The sequence below is a fragment of the Capricornis sumatraensis genome, chromosome X, assembly GCF_032405125.1.
Source record: "Capricornis sumatraensis isolate serow.1 chromosome X, serow.2, whole genome shotgun sequence".
NCBI lineage: Eukaryota > Metazoa > Chordata > Mammalia > Artiodactyla > Bovidae > Capricornis > Capricornis sumatraensis.
In genome coordinates, this window is record NC_091092.1 from 99,875,820 (window position 1) to 99,900,201 (window position 24,382).

The following is a 24,382-nucleotide window of genomic DNA, read 5'->3' on the forward strand; positions in this document are numbered from 1 at the left end:
GCACAGTGAACTGCTTTCTAAATCACCTCTCTTCTTGTACCAAACCTGACTTTTTGACTGCCTGGCACCACCCTCCTAGCCATCCAGACTCTGGTCATCTTTTATGCTTCCCATGGCATGACACCAGCCCCTCCTCTGTCTGACTTATCTTGATAATGCTGACATTTGGGGCTGTGTTCGAGGCATTGTTATCATTGCTTTGAGTACATTATCTCATTGACTTTGTGAGAATAGCCTGGTGAGGTCAGAGCTCTTATCCTCCTATCTTACATGAGGATGCTGAGGTCTAGAGAGATAAGATTTTGCCCAAAGTCACATAGTCTAGAAGAAGAACTGTGACTTAACCTCTGAACCTTTAAAATGCACATCTTCTGCTTCTTACCATTTTGAATTATTATCTACAAATAGCCAGTAGATTAGAATGTCCTGCCTGTTCTGCCTCCTACTTCTACTGCCTGCATCTTCCCTCTCCCCTCTATTCCCACCACCTCCACTCTTGTTCTGACCTACTTTTCTTCTTGACTGTTGCAGGGCCCCCACATTGGCCTGTCTTCCACCAGCCTCTAAATTTTTAAATCCATCTTTACATCTAGCAGCTAAGTACCTTCTAAGAGCAAGAATATCCTAGTGTCACTCTTCTACTCACAAGCCTTCTGTACCATTTCTTTGTTCTCTAAGGAATGACCAGCTTCCTCAGCTCTGAGCTCCTCTTCCGCCTTCTCCATTGTGGGGCTTAGGGTTGTCATTAGAGCATTATTCTCAAGCAGGGGCTGGAGTGGGCAGTCGTCATCTGAGACAGAAAAAAAAGAAAAAAAAAAGGAAGCAGACAAAAACTAAATCCCACATGGGAGAGCTAGGGTCCTTCTGCTCCTAGTATCAGGAGCAGATCAAGAAGAGGCCAATCTAGGTGGCTGTGTGTGTGTGTGCATTGGATAACCTGGGGTTGTCTTCTAGACTTTCAGCTCTATTTGCTTTTATTTTCTAGCAGCAGTATGAGGGATAAATAGGCCATCCTGGTGTAAAGGGCTTGAGATGAAGTGCAGGCTTAGGAGTCTGGTTTTTCCACAGTTACCACATTCTCAAAGCTCCTCTTCCCATTCCCAGTAGTCCAGCCAAATGGCCCATTTAGCTTGTATACCTCCTACCTTCCCACTTTTTTTGCCTTTTCTCTTGCTGTTTCTTCAGTAGGAACTAGCTTTGAGTTTTCTTCACCTGCTGAAAGCTTGTTCTTCATTTGAGACCTGTTTTGCATAGCACTGTATCCATGAAGCCCTCTTGGATTTGGTTGGCTGGTGTGATTATCTCCTGCTAAGGATTCTCACACACTATTTATGTTTCTTTCTTTCTTTTTTTTTTTTCTTTTTTGTCTCTTACCTTGTAATGAAGATTTGTGAGTAGACATCTGATCCACTCAGATACCGAGACCTACTTCTAACCTGTTTGATTTACTGCCTAAAAATAAGCAGCAGGTTATCACAGCTTGACAATTTTACCCCTTACCTTGTCTCCTGTATTCTTTGAATCTACTTGCTAGCTGTGTAATCTTGTGCAAGTTTTTTGACCTGCCTGAACCTCAGATTCCATACCTCTAGAATGAGATAACAATACCTGCTTCCTCGTGGTTCTTGGGGCAAATTGAGATAACATACATAAATTCCCCAGTGCCATAGCATCTGGTACTGAGTCCTTATTGGAGACTATGTGTTCATCAGACACCATAGACCACACGCTCTGACTTAGAAATGAACTGGAAGAGACCTGTGTCCTCCTACATAGAGGAAGCCTTGTTTTTAAACAGTTGGATCTGAATGCCTTTCACACATTAAGCTGTCTTCTAGTCAGGAAGCTGCGGATGTTTATTAAATTATCTCTTGATGGCCTCGGGATGAGTTGTCCTGGAAAGTCCAGTAATGTGGGAGCCTGGCCTCTGGGGGACCTAGATGGTTCTTATCCAGCACTGAGGCCACCAAGTCATCATCCTCTCATCCTCTCAGCAGACTGTTTTGTCTTTGCCTTGATGATTTGACATGAAAGGCAGAAAGATGATTCCCCAACTTGCCGTGAAGCCGGCTCAGTCTCAGATCACATCCGCCTCTGAGCCCCAGCTTAGCTCCAAGGAGGTCATCCCTCTGAGCCACTAAGCAGACCATGTTCAGTCTAACTTTGCCTCTAATTGTGCACTGACCCTTCTCCACACTCAGGGGAAACTTCAGGCTAATCAGATTAGAAAATGTCTCATTCCCATTCCCCTCTCCCTCCAATATGCCCTGCCACGATTTGGGTCACATGCTTGATGTTTTGCATCATCTCCGCAGATTCCTTTCAAAGACGGCCCTAATTCCTAACGGACCCATCAGCCTGCAGCTTACATTTATATTCTGCATTCTTATTGTTCCCCACAGACTCCACAGGGCTTTCCAGAGCCTTGACCAGACTCTCTTTCTGCACAGCCCTCCTGTGGCATGCTAAACCAGAGCCCCTCTGACGTCTACAGTCTCCCATGGGAGACAGGCCCAGAGTTTGTTGACTTGGTTCAGCACACACTCTGCCCAGGGGCATTTTTACCTGCCTTGGGATGGAGCTGGGCAGCTGGTGAGCAGGTGTAGAGCCCCTATGAATTCAGATCAGGAGATGAAAAACTATATGGCTAAAGATTCCGATGATTTCTATCACCCGGGGATTGTTACTTATATATTTCTCCTGACCCTGCATTTGGGTACTAAGATTTCCCTTCTACTCCATTTCTATTTTTCTTCTGATTCAGTTAGGTCTTTTCCTTATTAGCACAACTCATGCTGGAATCAGGACTTCAAAATCTTTTCACATCTGGTTACCCCAGCCCCCATCAGTTTGTGCTGTGGAAACCGGTATGACGGTCAAGAGTCCGCCTTCAATGCAGGAGACCTGGGTTCTATCCCTGGGTCAGGAAGATCTCCTGGAGAAGGGAATGGCTCCCCACTCCAGTATTCTTGCGGGGAGAATCCCATGGACAGAGGAGCCTGGCGGGCTACAGTCCATGGGGTCACAAAGAGTCTGATGCACTTGAGCGACTAACATGCATACGCAGCCGGTATGAGGTCACCTTCCTTACCAAACAGTCATTTCACTAATGCACAGAACATCAGATGTAAGTGTTTGATGTAGTGATAGCTATTACCCATAATAGGAGGGACACTCTGTACTGAAACAGTGCCTAGGGCCCTGGAATATTTTGTAAATCCTTGAGCACATTTAAAGTTACATTTTCGCTGATGGTAGGCATGATACCTCTTTTCTTGAGGAGGCTGTCTCACTGAATAAATGTACTTCAGCCCCAGATGGAATTAGAATAACAGCCCCCTAAGATACCCTCAACCTTTGTTTCTATCTCAGGCCCTAGGAGTAGAGACGATATCTCATTCAACCCTGCAGTCCCAGAGATGTGTCCCATGCTATTACACTGGGCAGGGGGGAGAAACACGTGGGCTTTATACCTATCAGAGCTGCCTCTGAAGTCCAACCCTACTACCTTCTGCCCAAGTGATCCCTGTAAATGGAATAAACCCCACTGAGCCTTCATTGGGTGTTAAGGTTTCCTCAGAACTAATAAGCAAGAAATTCTGGTTCTCAAACCATAAGACATGGGGAGAATTTTGAGGTCATTCTGTTCTCTGTTCCTGGTGGGCCTGGGGAGTGAAGAGGCACCCTCCTCCCCTGACTGTGGCCTTCCAAAGCAGGACTTAGAAGTCAGGTGTGACTCTTTCCCCAGCAGCTCTGCCCCAAGCTAGTCTTTTACAGTTGGCTTTGGGTTCCACAGAATGCCTTAGGACTGGCCTCCCAGGAGAGCTGGTGCCTCATCCAGAAGTATTAGTTAAAATGGAAAAAGTTAACAGGGCTTTCAAATCATCTCATTATGTTCTACCCAGCCTCTCCCCCTGTTCCCCTTGCAGAGGTGTGGTTGGGGCTTAAGTAATTTCACCAACACTACCTGGCCACGAAGCTGAGGGGCAGGGGTGGAACCCTGTGCTTGCTCATATTGCAAAGTGTTCGGTGCCCTGGGAAGTTTTGAGAGAGAAACCCCCTTCTTTCCCTGTTCATCTCTTCTCCCTCTCTTCTCTCTCACCCTCTACCCTGACCATACACACAGATGGTTTCTCCTGTTTCAAATATAAGGCGATTTGGTCCCTAAGGAGATCTGTGCTGGGATCACAATTGGAATTTAGAAGCCTGGTGATTTGAGATCATGGAACTTAACTCACTGGCACCCTGGCAGTGCCATCTTGCCAGCTCCTAAGTTGTGACCAACTGGCAACAGCGGCCCAGAGTTCCACATTTTTTCCCCTCAAGTGTCTGGTCTTTAAGACTCCCACCAGATGTTTCAGTGTGCACCCTGGGGTTTGTCAGGTAATGAACTGAAACCAAACCCAAGCAAGTGAGTCAAACATGTGTCTTCACTACCCTCGCTCCCTTTCAGCCCTGGCCATGCCGCCAGCCCTCTTCCCCTAAGTTATGAGATGGTCTCTGTGGCAGAGGGGAACCCACATTACTCTGGCACAGAATACAGCTGCTGCTGCACCTATTACCTCCACAGATGGGGGAAATAAAGCATATCAGTATTATTCCCCACGGCAAGGAGATGGATGGCTGCTGTGGTTTGTAAGCCATTCATCATTTTTGGGAGGTGGGAACAAGAGCACCCGTCAAATGACACATTAGACTCACTTCTGAGAACTCCCACCTAGCAAGGCATCAGGAAGCCTACTTGGAGGTCATTATGATAGAGAGGGGAACCAGAGAAACGGCTTTCCCCTCCCTCTTCTTCCACAAACATGTCCTTTAGTTTGTGTAGGGAAGGAAATGGTGGCTTGCCTAAGTATCAAAGGGAAAGAAGAATTTATGGAGGCTTTAGGAAAACACTTCAGCACTGTGAGCTAGGACTTTAAAGTAAGCAGGCTGACTTTTTAACAAGCTTAGGCACACTTAAAAGCCAGAATTAGCGTTACCCTTTAGGGCAGTCACCCTGGAAGGCTGTGCACTCATTCCAACAATGTCGCCATACAAAGTTCTTCTTTGGAATTGCCTTCACAGTCTTTTCAAAGGAATTTCCTGCAGAGTGGCAAATCTTCATCCTTTGACTGTGAATCAGAGTCTTAGCAAGAGTCAAATGTTGTTTGGCAAGGAGAGAAGTAGTGGATTCAGGTGGAGAAAGAGGATGCTCACATTTTTTAACAGAAGCACAGCGTGACCCTGAAGTAAGAGAGATCTGTCTTCTATATGACTCATAGGCTTTCCCAAAATATTTTGAAAGGATGGATAGGATTTGGTGAATGATGACCTGCAGTGGTCAGGAGACAGGGAGGACTGCTGGGGAGATAATATTCAGGGGAAATTGCCCTACTTGTCCTTACTCCCTAAGAGTTGAGCCTGTGTCCAACTCTAAACTGCTCCTCCTTGTCTCCTTCTGCTCCAACCTGGAGTGCTCCTTTGTATCCTATTCTTGTCTCTCTGACAACCTCATCTGACAGTAGCATATAGTAGATATAGGGTATAGTAGCAAATGGAGGTGTGAAAAATCTCACACTGTCAGTGGTGCAGGCGAGGAAGCTCTGTGCTGAGTTTTGGAGCTGGGAGAAAGACTGGGAGATGATTCCCTTATCAGTGTGCCCCAAATGAGGGTGCTCCTGCCTTTCCAAGTCTGATGCATGAATTGACCACCTGGGAAAGCACTCTATACTGTCTCTCATCTGCTTTTCACACTTCTTATATTTTCATTTATGCCTAACAGATACATGCTTATAGTAAAGAAAATAAATCATTCTAAAAAAACTTACTCTGACAAGAGCAGTTTCCAGCCACATCTCTCCCCACCTCCCAGACCCATTCTCAAGAAACAGCCTTTCAGTCTTTCTAGTTGTTTCTGCAGAACTTAAAATAGCATGTACATTCTGCTATTTCTGGATTTCTCATTTTTAGATACTAGTACTAATTTCCTGTTATGATGCTTGAGAATTTAGTATAATATTGATTCCCATTACTGGTGTTCTTTCTAGATGCTCTTAGAATCATGTCTTTATTCCTGATGTTCTGGAAATTCACGATGGGGCCTTGTTGGGTGTGTGTGTGTGTGGCGCACGCCTATATATAGATTGTGCTTAACAGTTTATGGGCCCTTCCAGCCTGGAGACTGTCCTTTGGCTCAGAGAAATTTTCCATTAATTTTTAAATTATTTCCTCCCGTCCTTTTTTGTTTTTGTCTTGTGAGAACTCCTATCACTAAGATTTTGGCTCTCTTGAATCTGGATTAAGTTTTTCTTTGTCATTAGGATGTCCTTACCAAGGGGTTTCCTCAACTTTACATTCCACCCTTTCTAATGCATCTTTTTACTACTATCATATTTTTTATTCCAAGAGCACACTTTTGGTTCCTTTTTTGTAGTCTTCTGTTCTTTCTTCATGGGTGTAACATATCTTCTTATGTCACATCTTTCCCTCTGCTACCTGAATTTTCTTTGTCCCCTGATAGCTTTTTTTCCCTGTTGCTGCTTTGACTTCTGTCCTTAATGTTGGAAGCTTTTGGGGGTGGGTCTTCTTGATTAGTGGGTTTTACTGTATGAGTCATCTCCTAGCCTGCATTTTCATTAAGGAATCCTCAGAAACCACAATCTGGAGATCTCTCAGGGCGACTCAGAGCATCAAGAGAAGAATCCTATCTTCTCCCGCAGGGTTAGGAGGGAAGTGGGTTAAGGAAAAGGAGGAGAAATTAAGCATAGCCACTGATGTTCTGAAAACAGGAAAGGGGAAGGAAGGGGTCTGAGAGACCCAAGTTCAGTGGGTAATGTTCTTCTTAACCCTCCATTGTGCTTCATCTACCCAAGACTAGAGCTTCTTTAGTTGAATTTCTCTGGAAAACAAGCCCCAATCCCCTACAGTGAAGAGTCCAGTGTACAAGGACAGATTCTTGAGGGTCCAGCTGCTCTTGCTGTTTTCAGGCTTTCAAACAGTCCTTGTTTTTAGTACCCCACCTTATCCCTGGGGCTTCCCTCAATCAGTAAAGAGTCTGCCTGCAATGCAGGAGACCTAGGTTTGATTCCTGGGTCAGGAAGATCCCCTGGAGAAGGAAATGGCAACCCACTCCAATATACTTGCCTGAAGAATCCCATGGACGGAGGAGCCTGGCACGCTACATTCCATGGGGTCACAAGAGTCAGGCACAACTTAGTGACTAAACCACCACCACCTTATCCCTGGGCTTCCCTGGTGGCTCAGTCAGTGAAGAATCTACCTGCAATGCAAGAGACCTGGGTTTGATCCCTGGGTCGGGAAGATCCCCTGGAGGAGGGCATGGCAACCCACTCCAGTATTCTTGCCTGGAGAATCCCCATGGATAGAGGAGCCTGGCAGGCTGCAGTCCACAGGGTTACAAGGAATTGGACACGACTGAGCAACTAAGCACAGCACCTTATCCCTGCCTTTATTGGCACCTGGAGTCTACAATTGCTGAGCCTCTCAGCAGTTTTGTAGGCCACATTGCCTAATCTCTTAAGTGCCCTCCCTGTCTCTGCCACAGACATTTGGAGTTCAGCTTCCTTTCCTCCGCTGTGCCAAGTCAGTTATCCCAGTCTGATTTCCATCTTGCAAAAGAGTTTGAAATTTCTTATTCACTGTTGCCTTTTTCCCGCCAGCTATCTTTGTCATTGCAGGAAACTACCTGCTTTTATTTCTCTATTGTCATTGGGTGAGATTTTGGTGGAAAAAGGAGATAAGTACTTGTGAGTGACCCATTGTGATTTACTGCCATCCTACTCACTTCCCAAGAGGAAAGGGTTCTCCTAGGAAGCATTGCATAGTTTTATCCTTTTTCATTGAAAGATTCTTTGTTCTTTTTCTGTCTTGCTTCTTTTGGGGGGATTCCCACCTCCAGTGAAATCCTCACAGACAAAACTGAAAAGAGAAACTTGGAGTATTTTACCACATTGTGCTTAGTCGCTCAGTTGTGTCTGACTATAGCCCACCAGGCTCCTCTGTCCATGAGGATTCTCCAGGCAAGAATACCGAAGTAGGTTGCCATGCCCTCCTCCAGGGGACCTTCCCAACCCAGAGATCGAATCCAGGTCTCCCACATTGCAGGTGGATTCTTTCCCATCTGGGCTGCCAGGGAAGCCCAAGAATACTAGAGTGGGTAGCCTATCCCTTCTCCAGGGGATCTTCCTGACCCAGGAATCAAACTGGGGTCTCCTGCATTGCAGGCAGATTCTTTACCAGCTGAGTTGTTTTATCACATTGAAGTGAAGTGAAGGGAAATTCACTCAGTCGTGTCCGACTTTGCGACCCCACAGACTATATAGTCCATGGAATTCTCCAGGCCAGAATACTGGATTGGGTCGCCGTTCCCTTCTCCAGGGGATCCTTCCCAACCCAGGGATGGAACCCAGGTCTCTCGCATTGCAGGCAGATTCTTTATCAACTGAGCTGTTTTATCACGTTGAAGTGAAGTGAAGGGAAACTCACTCAGTCATGTCAGACTCTTTGTGACCCCACGGACTATATAGTCCATGGAATTCTCCAGGCCAGAATACTGGATTGGGTCGCCGTTCCCTTCTCCAGGGGATCCTTCCCAACCCAGGGATGGAACCCAGGTCTCTCACATTGCAGGTGGATTCTTTACCAGCTGAGCCACCAGGGAAGCCCAAGAATACTGGAGTAGGTAGCCTATCCCCTCTCTAGTGGATCTTTCTGACTGAGGAATCAAACTGGGACTTCCTGCACTGCAGGGAGATTCTTTACCAACTGAGCCATCAGGGAAGCCCATTTTATCACGTTAGCTCAGCTCTTTCCTGAGGCCTGGCTTTGGACTTTGGAAAGATTAAATCTTTCAAATATTTTTCCTCAAAAAGGTTTTAGACATCATTATTAAGCTGTGTATGTATTCTTTGATTAATACCATTTGATCCTTCCTGAATATTATTTGAGTCAAGAATAGCTTCCCAAATATCTTTTGAGATGGGTGAATGGTTAGATTGTGTTGAGTCAGACATTATCATGAGTTGGGCAGGGAAAAGTGCTAGGGGCCCAGGGTTGACAAGTGATCACAGGCAAATATCAGACAGATTGGTAAGGAAGTCTGATAATAGGACTTCAGTGGTGACTTCCAGAAGTTTTCCTGTACCATCCAGTGCCATCATATGGAGCAAATATAGACTGACTTAGGCATGGGGACTCAGTTAAATAAGTGGAAGCAGGAAAGCCTTTCTAAGGAAGTAACATTTGAATGGAGACTTTCCAGACAAAGGGTCCAGAACATGCAAATGCCTTGCATTGCTGGGAACAGTCTTGGTATGATCAGAGAGCATGAAGAAAGCAAGTGTACCTGGAAGATGGTGAAGAGGGAGAGAGATTTCAGATGAGATCAGAGAAGTCAGCGGGGGACCAGATTATATGTGGTTTTATAAACCGTGGTAAGGAGTTCAGCTTGTGTTCTAAGTGGATTGGAAAGTCACTGTAGAGTTGTCAGAGGAAGTAACTAATCCAATCTGTGTTTTAGAAAGACCATTCTGGTGGAGGATGTAAGAGTAGAAGCAGCAAGACCATGATACAAATGCTATACCTGTAACCCAGGTCAGAGATGATGGTGGCTTATTAGAATAGAAAAAATGTAGAAAAATAGACTTGTGACATGCTTAGGTGTTAGAGCCTACAGAACTGGTTAGTGGACTGTATATGAGAGGTGAAGTCAGACCTGATTCTAAATCTGTTTCATAGTCTTTTGACTGGTTTCCAAATCACTGGGACATTATACTTCTGAAACCTCTAGGACTCAATTCATGCCTCCTGTCATGATGTGATGGGAATTTAGCAACAGTTAGATTCTGTATTGTAGGAACAGACAGAGAAACTTCTTTCACTGGTGATCTCATTCAGTGTTCCAGGCTGGTGGCTTTAAATACAATCTGTATGCTAATGACTGCCACATTTTGATCTCTAACTCAAACCTATTCCCTGAACTTCAGACTCATATACCCAACTGCTCACTTCCCATCAAAATGTAACACATCCAAAACCAAACTCCAGTTGCTCAAGCAAAACCCTGGAAGTTGTCCTGAATCCATTCCTATTCATTCTCCCCCTCACCTCCCCTATACACTATAAAATCTGTCAGGAATCCTACACTCAAAATATATTCAGGCTTTAGCGTTCCTCACTGCTCTCCACTGTCATCAAGGCTGCCATTACCTCTTGCCCAGATAACTGCAGAAGACTGCTAAGCACCCTTGCCACTGTGGCCTTGCCCCTACATTGTACCTGCAATATATCAACTAGTGTGATCTTCAGAAAATATAACAGAGATCTCATAACTGTTCTGCACAATGTACTCCAGTGGCTCTTAGCTGTCCTTAGTATGAAAGTCAAAGGCACTCCGTGATCTCATTCTCTGATCTCAGCTCCTACTCAGAGTATTAGGGAATACTTTTCTTCGAGGTACCATGCTAAAGGAAAGCTTCTCACAAAACATCTTTCATTGATTGAGTTTTAGTTCATCTCCTCCAAAACAAGCAAATAAAAGACATAATGGTCCTGCATTTTGGCTACAAACTATTCCATAAACAGGTCATGTCCTTTCAAGGCGTTCAAATGACGAGTGAGCCAGAATTCACAGAATAAACAGTGGTAGGGGGCAGCATGTTGGAGCTGTCTCCCAGAATCCTTTGCCAAAGAAAATGTACACACAAAAAATGACTGAATTCCCTTTCCCCTCTTCTGATCTCTCTGTTTATTTTACTTTGTTTAGGTTGATGAGTCTATGTAACTTCATCATGTAACATTTCATTTATTGCTGCTAATTTTTGTTAGTTTATAAATGTGACCTATTCTTTTCTTAATGCTTAGAAAAAAAGCCTTTTGACTGATTATGAGTTATTTTTTTCTTGCTTCTGTTATCACTGAGTTTTCTTATAGTTAATTATCCTCTGTTCATCCCTGCAATAGTAACTTGCACACCTCACTTGCTGGTTGGGAGCAGGGGGGAGGGGAAGCATGTTGAGTTAGAGGTGCTGAGAGAAGGGCAGGAACCTGGAGCAGGGTGCTTGGAACAATGCCTTAGTGACTACCTTTGTTTTTTTTTTTTCTTCCAAAAATCATGTTACATAACCAGTATATATTTAGCCTTAGAAATTGGCAGAACATGGTCAAATTCAGAATAGATAACATTGAGGTATTACAATAATAAGAACTTTGTGTTGGGGACATTGTAGCAATTGCCTTGAAAATTTGAGGTCTTAATGGCCAAAACTCTATTATGGTTAAGAATAAACTTATGACAATGTCTATAATTAGGAAATAGTAGACAACTAGATTAGTTATTTTTGACCTATAACTTTATAATGCAGGTTAATCATTTGTGTTTTTTTTTTAATTTTCAAAATGAAAATGGACATAAGTTTTCCTGATTATAAATTTAAAAGAATTCAAATAATACAGAAAGTTTAAAGAAAAAGCAACAATTATAATCTCTCTGCCAAAGATAGCTGTTCTTAATACTTCTGTGTATTGTTACTGGACTTTTTAAATGCTGTTTTGTACAAATATAAACCTAAAGTGAGATCATAACTCTGCATTCTATTTTATAACCTCCTTTCCACTCAACAATATATTATTAACATATTTCCATGATAACATATATGGAACTGTCGTTATTGTTAACTCGTGTCCGACTCTTTGCAACCCAATGGACTGCAGCACGGCAAGCTTTCCTGTCCTTCACCGTCTCCCAGAGTTTGCTCAAACTTATGTCCATGGAATCAGTGATGCCATCCAACCATCTCATCCTCTGTTGCCCCCTTCTTCTCCTGCCTTCAATCTTTCCCAACTTCAGAGTTGTTTCCAGTGAGTCAGCCCTTCCCATCAGGTGGCCAAATATTGGAGTCTGCATCAGTCCTTCCAGTGAATATTCAGGGTTGATTTCCTTTAGGATTGACTGGTTTGAGCTCCTTTCAGTCCAAGGGACTCTCAAGAGTCTTCTCCAACACCACGATTTGAAAGCATCAGTTCTTCAGCGCTCAGCCTTCCTTATGGTCCAACTCTCACATCCATACATGACTACTGGAAAAACTATAGCTTTGACTTGATGGACCTTTGTCAGCAAAGAATGTCTCTGCTTTTTAATATGCTATCTAGGTTGGTCATAGGTCCTGGGGATACTTTGGTGAATTAGATGTGTGAGGTCTCTGCTCTCAAAGAGTTTACAGCCTGGAGCGTTAAAAACAAAATATAAAGTAATAAGAAATAAGAAAAATATCAGTATTGAAGCACTTCTAATATTACGTTTTCATGGTAGATTTAAGCTGACATTTTGGTCCTGAATTGTACAGATTGACTCAAATCATACAATTATATTTTTAGGTTTGAAGACAGTGAAAAACAAATAAATTACAAGTCATTTTTCTGTGCCCTGAACTGGAGAGTGAATCCAGTGCCTGAATTGGAAGTGGTATCGTACATTAAAGAGGTAAAATTAACAATAATACCTGTTTTAAAAACAAGCCATAGCTACCTCCCTTGCATTTTTAACATCTTTTATCTTGAAATTATTTTTCAATGTAGAAAATTAACATCAGTGCTTTTGGAAAGAGCACTGTGTATTTCTGAGTATTTGTGTTAAAGGCTAATTCACTTTCCATGCTGAGTGAACATCTGCTGTATAAAAGCGTGATTTTTCTTATGCAGCTGAATGTTTTTTAACCTAAGTTGTACCCAATTATATGGAAAATAGGATTATAGGTTACAGTTATAAATAGATATAAACACTGTTATCAGGGGATTCTGGTAATATCATCATAAGCCACAAGAGCAAACCTCAGTGGTGCATATGTCAAGAATCCCCAGTGTGTCTGAGGCGGTGCACACCGGTTTGCCTTGGGTGAAGCAGTATTGTATGGAGATGAATATTTTCTAGTGGGGCCAAATTCGAAATAGAAATTCAGTAGAAAAATGCTTGGTTAGGGAAAACAAAGTTCTTGTGATCAGATGATGCTCTCAACATTATGGAATTGTCTGAATTCTCTAAGCTCTCTGGACCAATTGTCTTTAAGGAGTGGATGGGTGGGTGGCGGTTTGTTTATGTTTTAACATGCTCCAGAAATTGATTTTCTTGGGAAAGTCCCTTGATAAAGCAAATGTCATGTGGTCAATACTCTCAGAAAGGAGGCATTTATTCCTCCCGGTCTCTGCTGACCAGCTCATTCTGGCCTGAACTGGTCTAGTGCCCTTGGGGAGTTCCCTCAGGCATGCAGCTCCTCTGGAGTGTCAGGCAGCCTTAGAACCTCCAGATGATGGGGAAACACTGGTGGCCTTTGGAGTTAAACAGAGCTGGGCTTGAATTCTGGCCCTGCTGCTTGCTTAGCTCAGTGACTTTGGGGATAATTACTTAACTCATTAATTTATGAATTTAATTCTCAGACAAGTCACATTTAAGTATCCACTGTCAGCAGTTTTGGTGCTGTGTCCTGGGGTCTAGAGACAGTCATTTTTGCTACCTTGAGGAGGGTCAGGGGGACAAGAAGTCTTAGAGGAGGTGACACTGGAAATTTTGATGATGAATAGTAGGAGTTAGATAGGAAGAGTGGCATGGTATGCCCAGTGGCCTTCCCAACAGAGGCTCCAGGGCAAGGGGCAGCATGACTCTTGGTCAGAACCAGGAAGAATCGGTGCGGCTGGGATGAAGGCACAAAGGAGGAGGAGAGGAGAGGGATGAGGCTGGAGATAACCTCATGGGTGAGGTTTGCATATCATCCTGCAAAGTCTGGAGACCATGAGCAAATGTCCAGGAGGAGAGTGACATGATTAGATATGCCCTTTAAAGGGCCCTTGCTCTGGCTGGGTGGTGAGTAGATTAGAGAGAAGACAAGGAGACAAGTAGACCCCTTAAGAGGCTCTTTGATGATCCATCGTCACCATAGCAACAGCACACACTTAAACCATTTACTGTGTGTCAAGCTCTCTTCTAATACCTCAAAATCTATTTGCTCATTTAATCCTCAGAGCAACTTTCTGAGGGTAGATACTTTTATCATTCCCATTTTAGAAATGAGAAAGTTAGAAGAACAGCCAATGTATGGGAGAGTGAGAATTTTAACTCAAATCTGTTTTACCACAAAGAGTGAAAAAGGAAAAAATCATTTAAATATAATTATTATTGAAGATACTGGGTTTAATTCACTAAAGTTCAAGATACTGTCACAAAAACAAGTTAATACTGTCATTTGGTAACATTTTAAGTGTTAACTGCTCATTTGTGTCCGATTCTTTGCAACCTCATGGACTATAGTCTGCCAGGCTCCTCTTTCCATGGAATTTTCCAGACAAGCAAACTGGAGTGGGGTTGCCATTTCCTCCTTCAGGGGATCTTCCTGACCCAGGGATTGAACCCGCATCTCCTGCATTACAGGCAGATTCTTTATCATCTGAGTCACCAGAGAAGTCTCTTTTAATTTCTTAGCCACACAAATATGTAATTTTTACATGTAAAAGGAACAATGATGGATAGAGTTTATGTTCTACTGTTTCATTTAATGTTACAATATTCTGTGTTGGATAGCATCCATTTGTCCCATTGGGACTTTGCTCCAGCCCCGTCTACCCTGCTCTGAGTCCTAGGCAGCTGATCTTTGTGAGCTTCATCAGTGGGTCCCCTAGCCCTCTGGCCTCCAGTTGGGGGAGCCATTGGGATGCACCAGCAGGAGAGTGGAGGGTGGGAAGAGAAAAAAGTCATCTCCTTCCCTGACTGCCTCCTCCTCCAAGGTCCACAGCACCTGTCTGGAGTTTCTCTCCATGTAGCTGCAACCACCCTCACATGCCCCTTGAGCCTCAAGTGGTGGTCATGGCTCCTTGAGGGTCTGGAGGATCCCTTGTTGGTTTTCCTGAACATTTCCCACAACTTTGTAAATAGTCATTTTATTAAGCTTTTCTCAATTTGCACAGTCCACATATATCCTCTATTTCTTTTGTGATCCTGAGTGATACACATACTTATTTTTGCTAGTTAGCAACTACCTTTGTTGTTTTTCTCCTCACTTTCTCCTTCTCTCCTTTTCTATTCTACCCAATCCATCACCCAAATGTTTACCTATGCTTTGGGGTTTCATCATTTTAATGCACAGAAATATAATTGTACCACATGCATTTTATCTGTTGTGTATTTTTCTTAATTGTACACCATGGGACATTTCTCTAGTTTAATATGTGTAGACTTCCCTGGTGGCTCAGACGGTAAAGCATCTGCCTACAATGTGGGGGAGCCGGGTTCAGTCCCTGGGTTGGGAAGATCCCCTGGAGAAGGAAATGGCCACCAACTCCAGTACTCTTGCTTGGAAAATCCAATGGATGGAGGAGCTTTGTAGGCTACCGTCCACAGGGTTACAAAGAGTCGAACACGACCGAGCAACTTCACTCACTTCACTAAGCCGTTCTTTAGTACTGTAGTATGAGTATGGAATAATTTATTCATCCATTTCTCTATCACTAGGCATTCACGTTATTTTTACATTTTTGCCTCTGAAAATATGTAGTATCTTATTGCTTTAATTTTCATTTTCCCGATGACTATTGAGTTTGAATGAAATTTAATTACCTTTTGGTACTACAACCTACAGTAAGAAAGACATTTTTCCATAGTAACCCAGCATGCACATATACAATAGAACAAACGTTTCATGAAACAGTATTATTCTAAGTACATGCAATGATGTATGATCCTTTTCCTTCCTCCCTATTTCCTTTCTTTCTCCCCACCTTCTTTCTTTCTTTTGAATATAGTCCTTACCCATTAAATTGATCTAAGGACCTGCAAAAGGATCACCACCTACATTGGAAGGAGAGTCAGTGTGCAAAAGCCAAAAATCTACTTTCCCTTTAGCCACCCCTCCCCCCATTTCATCTTTTACCTACTCTGTCTGCAGGGATAGTTATTGAGCAATGGGCCTCAGGTTCTTTAGAGAGAGCGTGTAAAACGGAAGGTCTGGAATCATAGGAAGCTGAACTCAAATCCTTAGCTCTATGATTGACTAACTGGGTCACTTCATGTAAGTGAGTCAACCTTTCAAGTTTCCTCATCTCAAAAATGGAGGTAAGAGTAGTGCTTATGTCAGTAGACATGAGACAGTTATCACAATACCTACCCCACAGTAACAGCTTACATGGTGGCTGTTACTATTGTTTGTAAAATGGCAATGTCTTAAGTCCTGAAGTCAGGAGGCTGGGCCCTGAGCTGTCAAGTTTGAAAGCTAAGATCAGTGATTCTATCCTTAAAGGTAAGAGTTAGAACAGCTACAGAACAGGCGTGTAGCATCAGAAAGGGCCTGTGCTTCAGCAGTAAGTAGACTCTTCCAGTTGTTAACTCATTTATGGTGAGAAGAACTTTACACTTAGGATCTCTTACCATCCCAGAGGACCAAGCCTGGAAACAGTTTAGTCTTCAGGAGACATTTGGAAGGGGCCGTTCTTTTTCAGCCAGTTTAGAAATAAAAGGAAGAACATAGATATAAAATGGCACCTGACCAATTTAACCTTTAGTGAGAATTTAACTAAACTGCAGAGTCTGAAGCACTCTGGTACTCCTAAGCTTGTTATCATTTCATTAAAGAGGATATTAGATAGCCTGGGAATGTTACCAGTGAGTCTGTAATCTATATGAAAAGATGTACTGTGAATGGGTTGACCATAGTATTGCATAGTTCAGACAACAGAATGAGCCATGAAAAGTGTAGCATCAAAAAAATAAAAAGAAAAAAAGAAAAGTGTAGTATCTCCTGACCCATACAAGTGTACATAAATGTTAATATCTAATAATGCCCTGAGACACAATGGGTCAGAGCTGTGTCACAGGTTGGCTTCTCCAGGAAGCAGATGGAGTTTTATGTGCAGGATGTTTATTTGGAAATGTCCTTGGTATCAATACCTATGGGAGGGAGAGGGGGACATTGGAGTGCACAGAGGGAGAATTGAGCTTTGATGCAGATCCAAAGGCAGCCTTTGCTGGTCCACTGGGAACTCTGGAGCTAGAATGGCTTCTCAGAGCCATCCTGAATTAGTTAGGCCAAAATGACCTGGACTTTATCCCTGTGCATTGGTTTAGAAAGGGTAAGTGAAGTTCAGTCACTCAGTCGTGTCCGACTCTTTGCAACTCCATGGACTGCAGCACACCAGGCTTCCCTGTCCATCACCAACTCCCAGAGCTTGCTCAAACTCATGTCCATCAAGTCGGTGATGCCATCCAACCATCTCATCCTCTGTCATCCCCTTCTCCTGCTGCCTTCAATCTTTCCTAGCATCAGGGTCTTTTCCAGTGAGTCATAAATGAGTTAGAAATTAGTTAGAAAGGGTAGCGTGGCTCTTTGCAGTCAAGACAGCTCTGTAGCTGAAGCAACCCCTGAAGGGTCTTCTAGAGGCTGGACCACCAAGTCCTTACCCAAGAGCATTCTAGATGGATCATGTCTTGCAGCCAACCACTCTTGATTGTTCTTGGTATGAACTGGGGGCCTCTCCTGTAGCACAGCCTTCTTCATGCACCTGCTCTTCTGTTACTGTCTGAGCTTTCACCCGTGGCAGGGAACTGACATGCTAGAAGATGCCATGGTTATGGAAGAGGAAGTGGTTATGCTCAAGTAGTTGGACCAGATGCATAGGTCTGTGGGGCCCACTCAGGCAAAGAAAGCCTCTCACTTAGAGCTTTGGGGATTGCCAATACTTAGAGAGTCTGCTGTAGCCAAAACACTGAATGTAGGACTTTAGGACAGGATCCACCAGGTTGTGAAAGTGACGCAGCCTTGATTGTGACATGACAGATTAAAGTTCTGCTGAGAACAAGGAATGGCAGGCTGAGCTCCTGTGTGGAAGTGTGGCCCTGGTGGAGGCCAGCAGTGGGGCAGCTGCATGCTTTCCCCAATGTATGAGCTGGACAAGTCAGCTCTGGCTGAAGTTCTAGAGGTATCATGAACACCTCTCTAGAAGTTACTGGCACCAGCTACCACTTGGAACCTGGGTGGGTAACTATACTCTTGGGCTGATCATTGTCCACTTAACAGGGTGTCTTCCCTGAAATGGGGATCTTACTGAGAAATGAAAAGAGACTGCGAAGCTGATGAAAGCTAGGCAGGTCCCAGTACTAGAGTCAGCACCAGTTCTGTTTGCATCAGCATGAATGGATAGGGTGGATGGTAGGGGTGGGGATTTGGGACACCTTCCCAAGCTTGATTAACTGCAGTGAATGGGAGCAGTGAGAGACCAAAACAAGAGGAATAGGACCATGAGCTTTAGCCAACCAGAAGCTGAGTAGGAGAGTGGTCTGCTACACAAGGCTAGGGATTAGAAGGGCAGCATATCAGGGAGCTCTAGCAGAGAGGCTCCCCAGAACAGGGAGCACAGTGCTGGGGAATCCTGGGGTTAGGACTGTTGAGCAACCAGAGGGGGCCCGTCAGCAGGCTTGAACTAAAACCTTCAGCCCTGGCCAGGGGAAAGAGCAGGCTGAGTCCCTATACCACTGAGGTTCTAGCTCGAGACTCACAGCTCTCATAGAGGAGTCAGGGTATGGATTTAATACAGGGGTTATTGACAGAGGAGTGTGTAGGGTCAAGGGAACCAATTCGGGCAGTGAAGTGCTCAGGGCCTAGCTGGAGTGGGAAGCCTTTACCCTCCCTAGGTCTGGAGAAGCAGGGAGGGACTGGTCTTATTGGAGCCCAGTAGAAGTGCTAGAGCAGTGGCAGCAGGTAGGGAGAGAAGAAATAGAATCCATACCCCTATCTCTCGCTGCTTCCCATTGGCTGGACCCACCCGGAAGGTAGAGAATGAGAAAGCTCAAGAAGTGGTGCAGTCTGCAGAGGTCAGCCTCCCAGGGCAGAGAGCTTGGTGTGAAGGGCAGAAAATGGGTCTTGGGGGACAAATGGAGAAAGAGCCAGCACAGTCTGTTACCAGAGTAAAGACTTGTGCTCTAGTGAGCAACCGTCACAGCCAATGTTTAAGGCCAAGTCCAGACGAACAGCTCCTGAAGCTTGGTCTGCTGGATGTCAGGACTGATCCCTCTGACTCCAGTAAGACTCACCTATGTGTTATCCTCACATAGCATCAGCTGAAAGAACTGGGGACCAACAACAAAAAAGCAGAATTTTCAGAGAGCACCGTGGTAGTAGCTAGCCCAGCTTTGATTTGGTGAGAACTTTCCCTGTGTGGATGGGTGGAAACTTATTGTCACCCACCAGGGCTGCTGAGTGTGGCCTGTAGCCTGGCTTCTCAGGAGCTGCCTTAGCCAGGCCTCTGCCTGGCTCCCACCTCAGCCATTGGAGTAATTTAATTCTCACTCCATTGTGTGACTATCTATGGTCTCAGCATGTTGCCTGGAGCTGTCACGGCCTAGAGACCCCAATTCCATTCTATTGTGCTTGCTCACAGATGGTAACTGTAAAACTGGCAAAAGAGGTCCCACTGTTTAGAGCCTGCCTGGTTAATCTCAGAAGTCACATTTTAAAAAATAATGCTAAATCGGATCTCATATAAACTTTATAACTCACACTGTGTGACTGGCATCTTATCTTTGGACACTTCTGAGAAAAAATGGATGTGGCTTCTTTTTATGAGCGCTGGCACTGCAGAAACATTAGCAATTGGCTCTGAAGTTTTCTCTTGCCACGACAGGATGATATATAGCCTTGGTATTGTAGAATAGGGAACAGTAGGGTACACCTTGGTATCTATCTTTGGACACCCCACCTTTTGAAGATCTTTTGATATTTAGAGGGTGGAATACCCTGTGGCATTTTATTTTCCCAACCGTATTGTGGCAATAAGTATCATTACTAATTTATAGATAGGAAGCTAAGACTCAAAGGCATTCCTAAAGGTCTAGATTATATAGTCAAGGGCTAGTGCCACCTCTTTAAGCAAAGTTATGTCTAATATTTCAGGTTGAATTTAACAGTTGAAATAAAAGATTATTAACCTTTCTCACTGATCTTCCCTGGTGGTGCAAATGTTAAAGAATCTGCCTGCAACGCAGGAGACCCAGGTTCAATCCTTGGGACGGGAAGATCCCCTGGAGAAGGGAATGGATACCCACTCCAGTATTCTTGCTCAGAGAATCCCCATGGACAGAAGAGAAGAGCTTGGTGGGTACAGTCCATGGGGTCACAAAGAGTCAGACATGATTGAGCAGCTAACACTTTCAGTCATTCTCATTAGATTTAAAAAATAACTGGTAAACACATACTGATTACATAACACAAAGCAATGACCTAGTAGGGAACAATACTGCCAGAATCCACTGTCATTTAAAAGGTTTGGTGATGTCTACTTCAATTGTATAAATAAGCTTATCACTAAAACTAAAAAAAAATCATGTCTCCTTGAAAACTTTACTTGCCCTGTAATGCAATTTCAAGGAAAGGTTTTCTTGTTTAAAAGTAACAACTTTTAGCCTCACTCACACAATTGAAAACTACTGGAGCTTGGTGTAGGGCAAAGAAATGCAGTTGTGAAATATTGGCAGTATAGTAAAGACAGAAATGGATAGAAACATAAACAAGTCTCCTGGTTTTATATATGAGATTTCCCTTGTCATCAGAATGCTCTTGATTATCTTAGCAAGTATTTGCAAAATTTCTTCCTCAAATTAATTTCAATTTAATTTACTGAAATTTAATTGTTTTTATGATTTCTATCAACTTAATTTGATTATTTCTGAGGTCATGTCAACCTAGTAGAAGAAAGAAAATCCAAGAAAGGAGCAATTTCAGTTCCATACAGCACTGGATTTTTCTACAAATTCATAGATAAATAGCATCCTTTTTTTTTTTTTATTGAGCAAAGAGGGAGTAATAGAGTGAAATCACTAACATGACTCTAGCAGCCTTACATTTGGGAGGAATAAAAATAACCTTGTTTCAGTGAAGCGTGGAATTTAATTGGCTCCTGATCTTTTTCCCGCATGCATCTGGTGGCCAGTACTACAGTAGAAAATTTTAAGCTAGAAGGAGACATAATCCAATTAAATTTCCTTTTAAAAATGTCAAAGCAAATAAATCCAGGGCCTATGAGCTCACACACAGCTTTGCTGTTCTCACTGGGCAGCTGCTGTTTACTGGGTTTCTATCCAGTGCCATCTTTTCTTCCCATTTCAAGAATATGTGGTTTTACAGATTGGCAGCTACGTTTTTTTTTTTTTTTTCACCATTGATGAACAAGTAATTTATTGCCAACTTCTCTGACATCTTAAGTAGCTCCAGTGACAGCCAGATTGAAAGATGTCATGGGGCCCTCTTGCAGACAATGATTTCCAGCCATTTTAGAATCATGATTTTGTATTACTGTTGAATTTCACTCTGCATCTCGTAGTTCTTCCTTCTTCCAGAAAATGCTATGTGGCACATATTGTTTACACTCCAGATTACACTGAATTTTGCTTTGAGATTTAGATACTGTCTCTAGAGTTATCTGGCAGTCACATTGGAGACTCTGGATCCATCCACAGTCTGTCAAGAAGTTGCTTTGTTCCAAGCTGTACCAGGACTTTCATAGACATTCTATTAATTTTGATAAATGCAAAATTGCATACTGTCTTTGTTTGACTTCTTCTGGAAGCTGACTCAGAGACAACAGATTTGCATGTAAATAGTTTTTTGGACAAAGTGAAGGGAATGCTAGCAAGGGAGCAGGGAAGTGAGAAATGGAAGAGCAAAAATATAAGGCATATTATCAAACCAGTAAAAATGGGAATGACTGGGACTTAATGTCTATGGGAAACACAGGGATCCAGTAACCTGATATGTACATCAGAGTTATCCCCTCCATCAACTCCTGTCAGTCATCGTTTGACAGCTGCTGCTGAAGTGGGGGGAAATAATGAATTCCCAGGCACTTGTGGCACATCACGTGTGCGTGCTAAGTCACTGCAATCTTGTCCAACTCTTTGTGACCCCATGGACTGTAGCCCGCCAGGCTCCTCTGTCCATGGGATTCTTGAGGCAAGAATACTGGGGTGGGTTGCTGTACCCTCCCTCCAGGGGATCTTCCCAACCCAGGGATCAAGCCTGCATCTCTTGTGTCTCCTGCATTGACAAGAGGGTTCTTTACCACTAGCGCCACCTGGGAAGCCCCCGTGGCATGTCACAGGGACAGCCAAAGCAGGCCCCAGAGACCAAAGGGGCACTCTCGGGCAGAGGAAGGCAGGTGCTGATGGTTGGAGGTTAGGTTGGTGTGCACCAAAGTGGAAAGGGGGAGAGGAACAGGATGGGTAATGGCAGAACATCTGATACATACAGATATTTAAGATTCTGATCCTGCACCTTTAGGCAGGCTGTTTTACAGAAACACAAGCAGGCTTATCCTCATCCAGAATAGGAGGGATTGACAGCTGAGGATGAACTGTCTTGTTGTAAAATCACCATGCAGTTATTTCCACTTAAAACTTGTGTAGTGCTGGGAAACAATATAATCTGAAGTTTTCTTCGAATTTTGTAGCGTGGGATGAATAGAAGGTCAGTGAGGACAAAGAATATTTTTAACTCACTGCCCAGTCATAAATATTATGTAATGATTGGAACATTTGCAGATTTATTAGAACAATTAGGCAATGGTAGTGAGGGGATTTCTCACGTTACCAAGTGAAAGAAAATGAAGTCGCTCAGTCATGTCTGACTCTTTGTGACCCCATGGACTGTATAGCCTACCAGGCTCCTCCATCCATGGGATTTTCCAAGCAAGAGTACTGGAGTGGGTTACCATGTTACCAAAGACCTCTAAAAGAGATTGGCCACGTGATTCCTTTCAGTTCAGTTCAGCTGCTCAGTCATGTCCAACTCTTTGTGACACCATGGACTGCAGCACACCAGGCTTCCCTGTCCATCACGAACTCCCAGAACTTACTCAAACTCATGTCCCTAGAGTCGGTGATGTCATCCAACCATCTCATCTTCTGTCATCCCCATATCCTCCTGCCTTCAATCTTTCCCAGCATCAGGATCTTTTCCAGTGAGTCAGTTCTTCATGTCAAGTGGCCAAAGTATTGGAGCTTTAGCTTGAGCATTAGTCCTTTTGGTGAATATTCAGGACTGATTTCCTTTACAACTGACTGGTTGGATCTCCTTGCTGTCCAAGGGATTCTCAAGAGTCTTCTCCAACACCACAGTTCAAAAGCATCAATTCTTCAGTGCTTAGCTTTGACTAGACAGACTTTTGTTGGCAAAGTAATGTCTTTGCTTTTTAATATACTGTCTAGGTTGGTCATAGCTTTTCTTCCAAGGAGCAAATGTCTTTTAATTTCATGGCTGTACTCACCATCTGCAGTGATTTTGGAGCCCAAAAAATAAAGTCTGCCACTGTTTCCACTGTTTCCCCATCTATTTGCCATGAAGTGATGGGACCGAATGCCATGATCTTAGTTTTCTGAATGTTGAGTTTTAAGCCAACTTTTTCACTCCCCTCTTTCACTTTCATCAAGAGGCTCTTTAGTTCTTCTTAGCTTTCTGCCATAAGAATGGTGTCATCTGCATATTTGAGGTTATTGATATTTTTCCCGGCAATCTTGACTCCAGCTTGTGCTTCATTCAGCCTGGCACTTCGAATGATGTACTCTGCATATGCAGGTCAAGAAGCAGTAATTAGAACTGGACATGGAATAACAGACTGGTTCCAAATCAGGAAAGGAGTACATCAAGGCTGTATATTGTCACCCTGCTTATTTAACTTATATGCAGAGTGATTCCTTTAGGTGGACCCAATTACAGACAAAATTATGAGGAAGTTACCTTTGCCCTCTAATTTATTAATGCCCCATTCCCCTGAGTTTCTTAAATTTTATGTCCTGCTTCCTTCATCTTTTAGATCCCAACTTGATTACTGTTAGTCCATTTAAACTAGTACTGTGAACATCTACCAGAAATTGAGGGTTAGTTGCAATTCTGGTACCAATTCCAATGTGTGTTTTCCCCCATAGCAATCAGTTCTCAGCACCAGCTGAGTCTCCTACAGGTCAGCTGGATTCTAATATTGTCTACCTGGAGATAGTATCAGATCCCACAGGCTAAGGGCTCAGTCCTACAAGACTACCTCTCCTCCTTCAGATGTCATTCACAAGTTCAAGTTGTCACCTGTGCTTCTGACCAAAGGGCTGTGGATTGGAGGTTCCCATGTCCTCCTCCTTAAGTGAAGTCACTCAGTTGTGTCCGACTCTTTGCGATTCCATGGATGTAGCCTACCAGGCTTCTCCATCCATGGGATTTTCCAGGCAAGAATACTGGAGTGGGTTGCCATTTCTTTCTCCAGGGAATCTTCCCAACCCAGGGATCGAACCCAGGTCTCCCGCATTGTAGACAGATGCTTTACCATCTGAGCCATACTTGAGTCATTGTCCTCCTCCTTGGGTTTG

At 43.6% G+C, this 24,382-nt stretch overlaps 1 protein-coding gene across 1 annotated transcript in view; it reads left to right on the forward strand.

Moving 5' to 3' along the window:
- Positions 1-24,382, forward strand: part of EFHC2 (EF-hand domain containing 2) — a 328,957-nt gene that overhangs the window by 295,054 nt on the left and 9,521 nt on the right. The window contains exon 14 of the mRNA XM_068963224.1: positions 12,376-12,481. Coding sequence (XP_068819325.1) covers positions 12,376-12,481 — 106 coding nt within the window. The remainder of the gene's footprint in view (positions 1-12,375; positions 12,482-24,382) is intronic.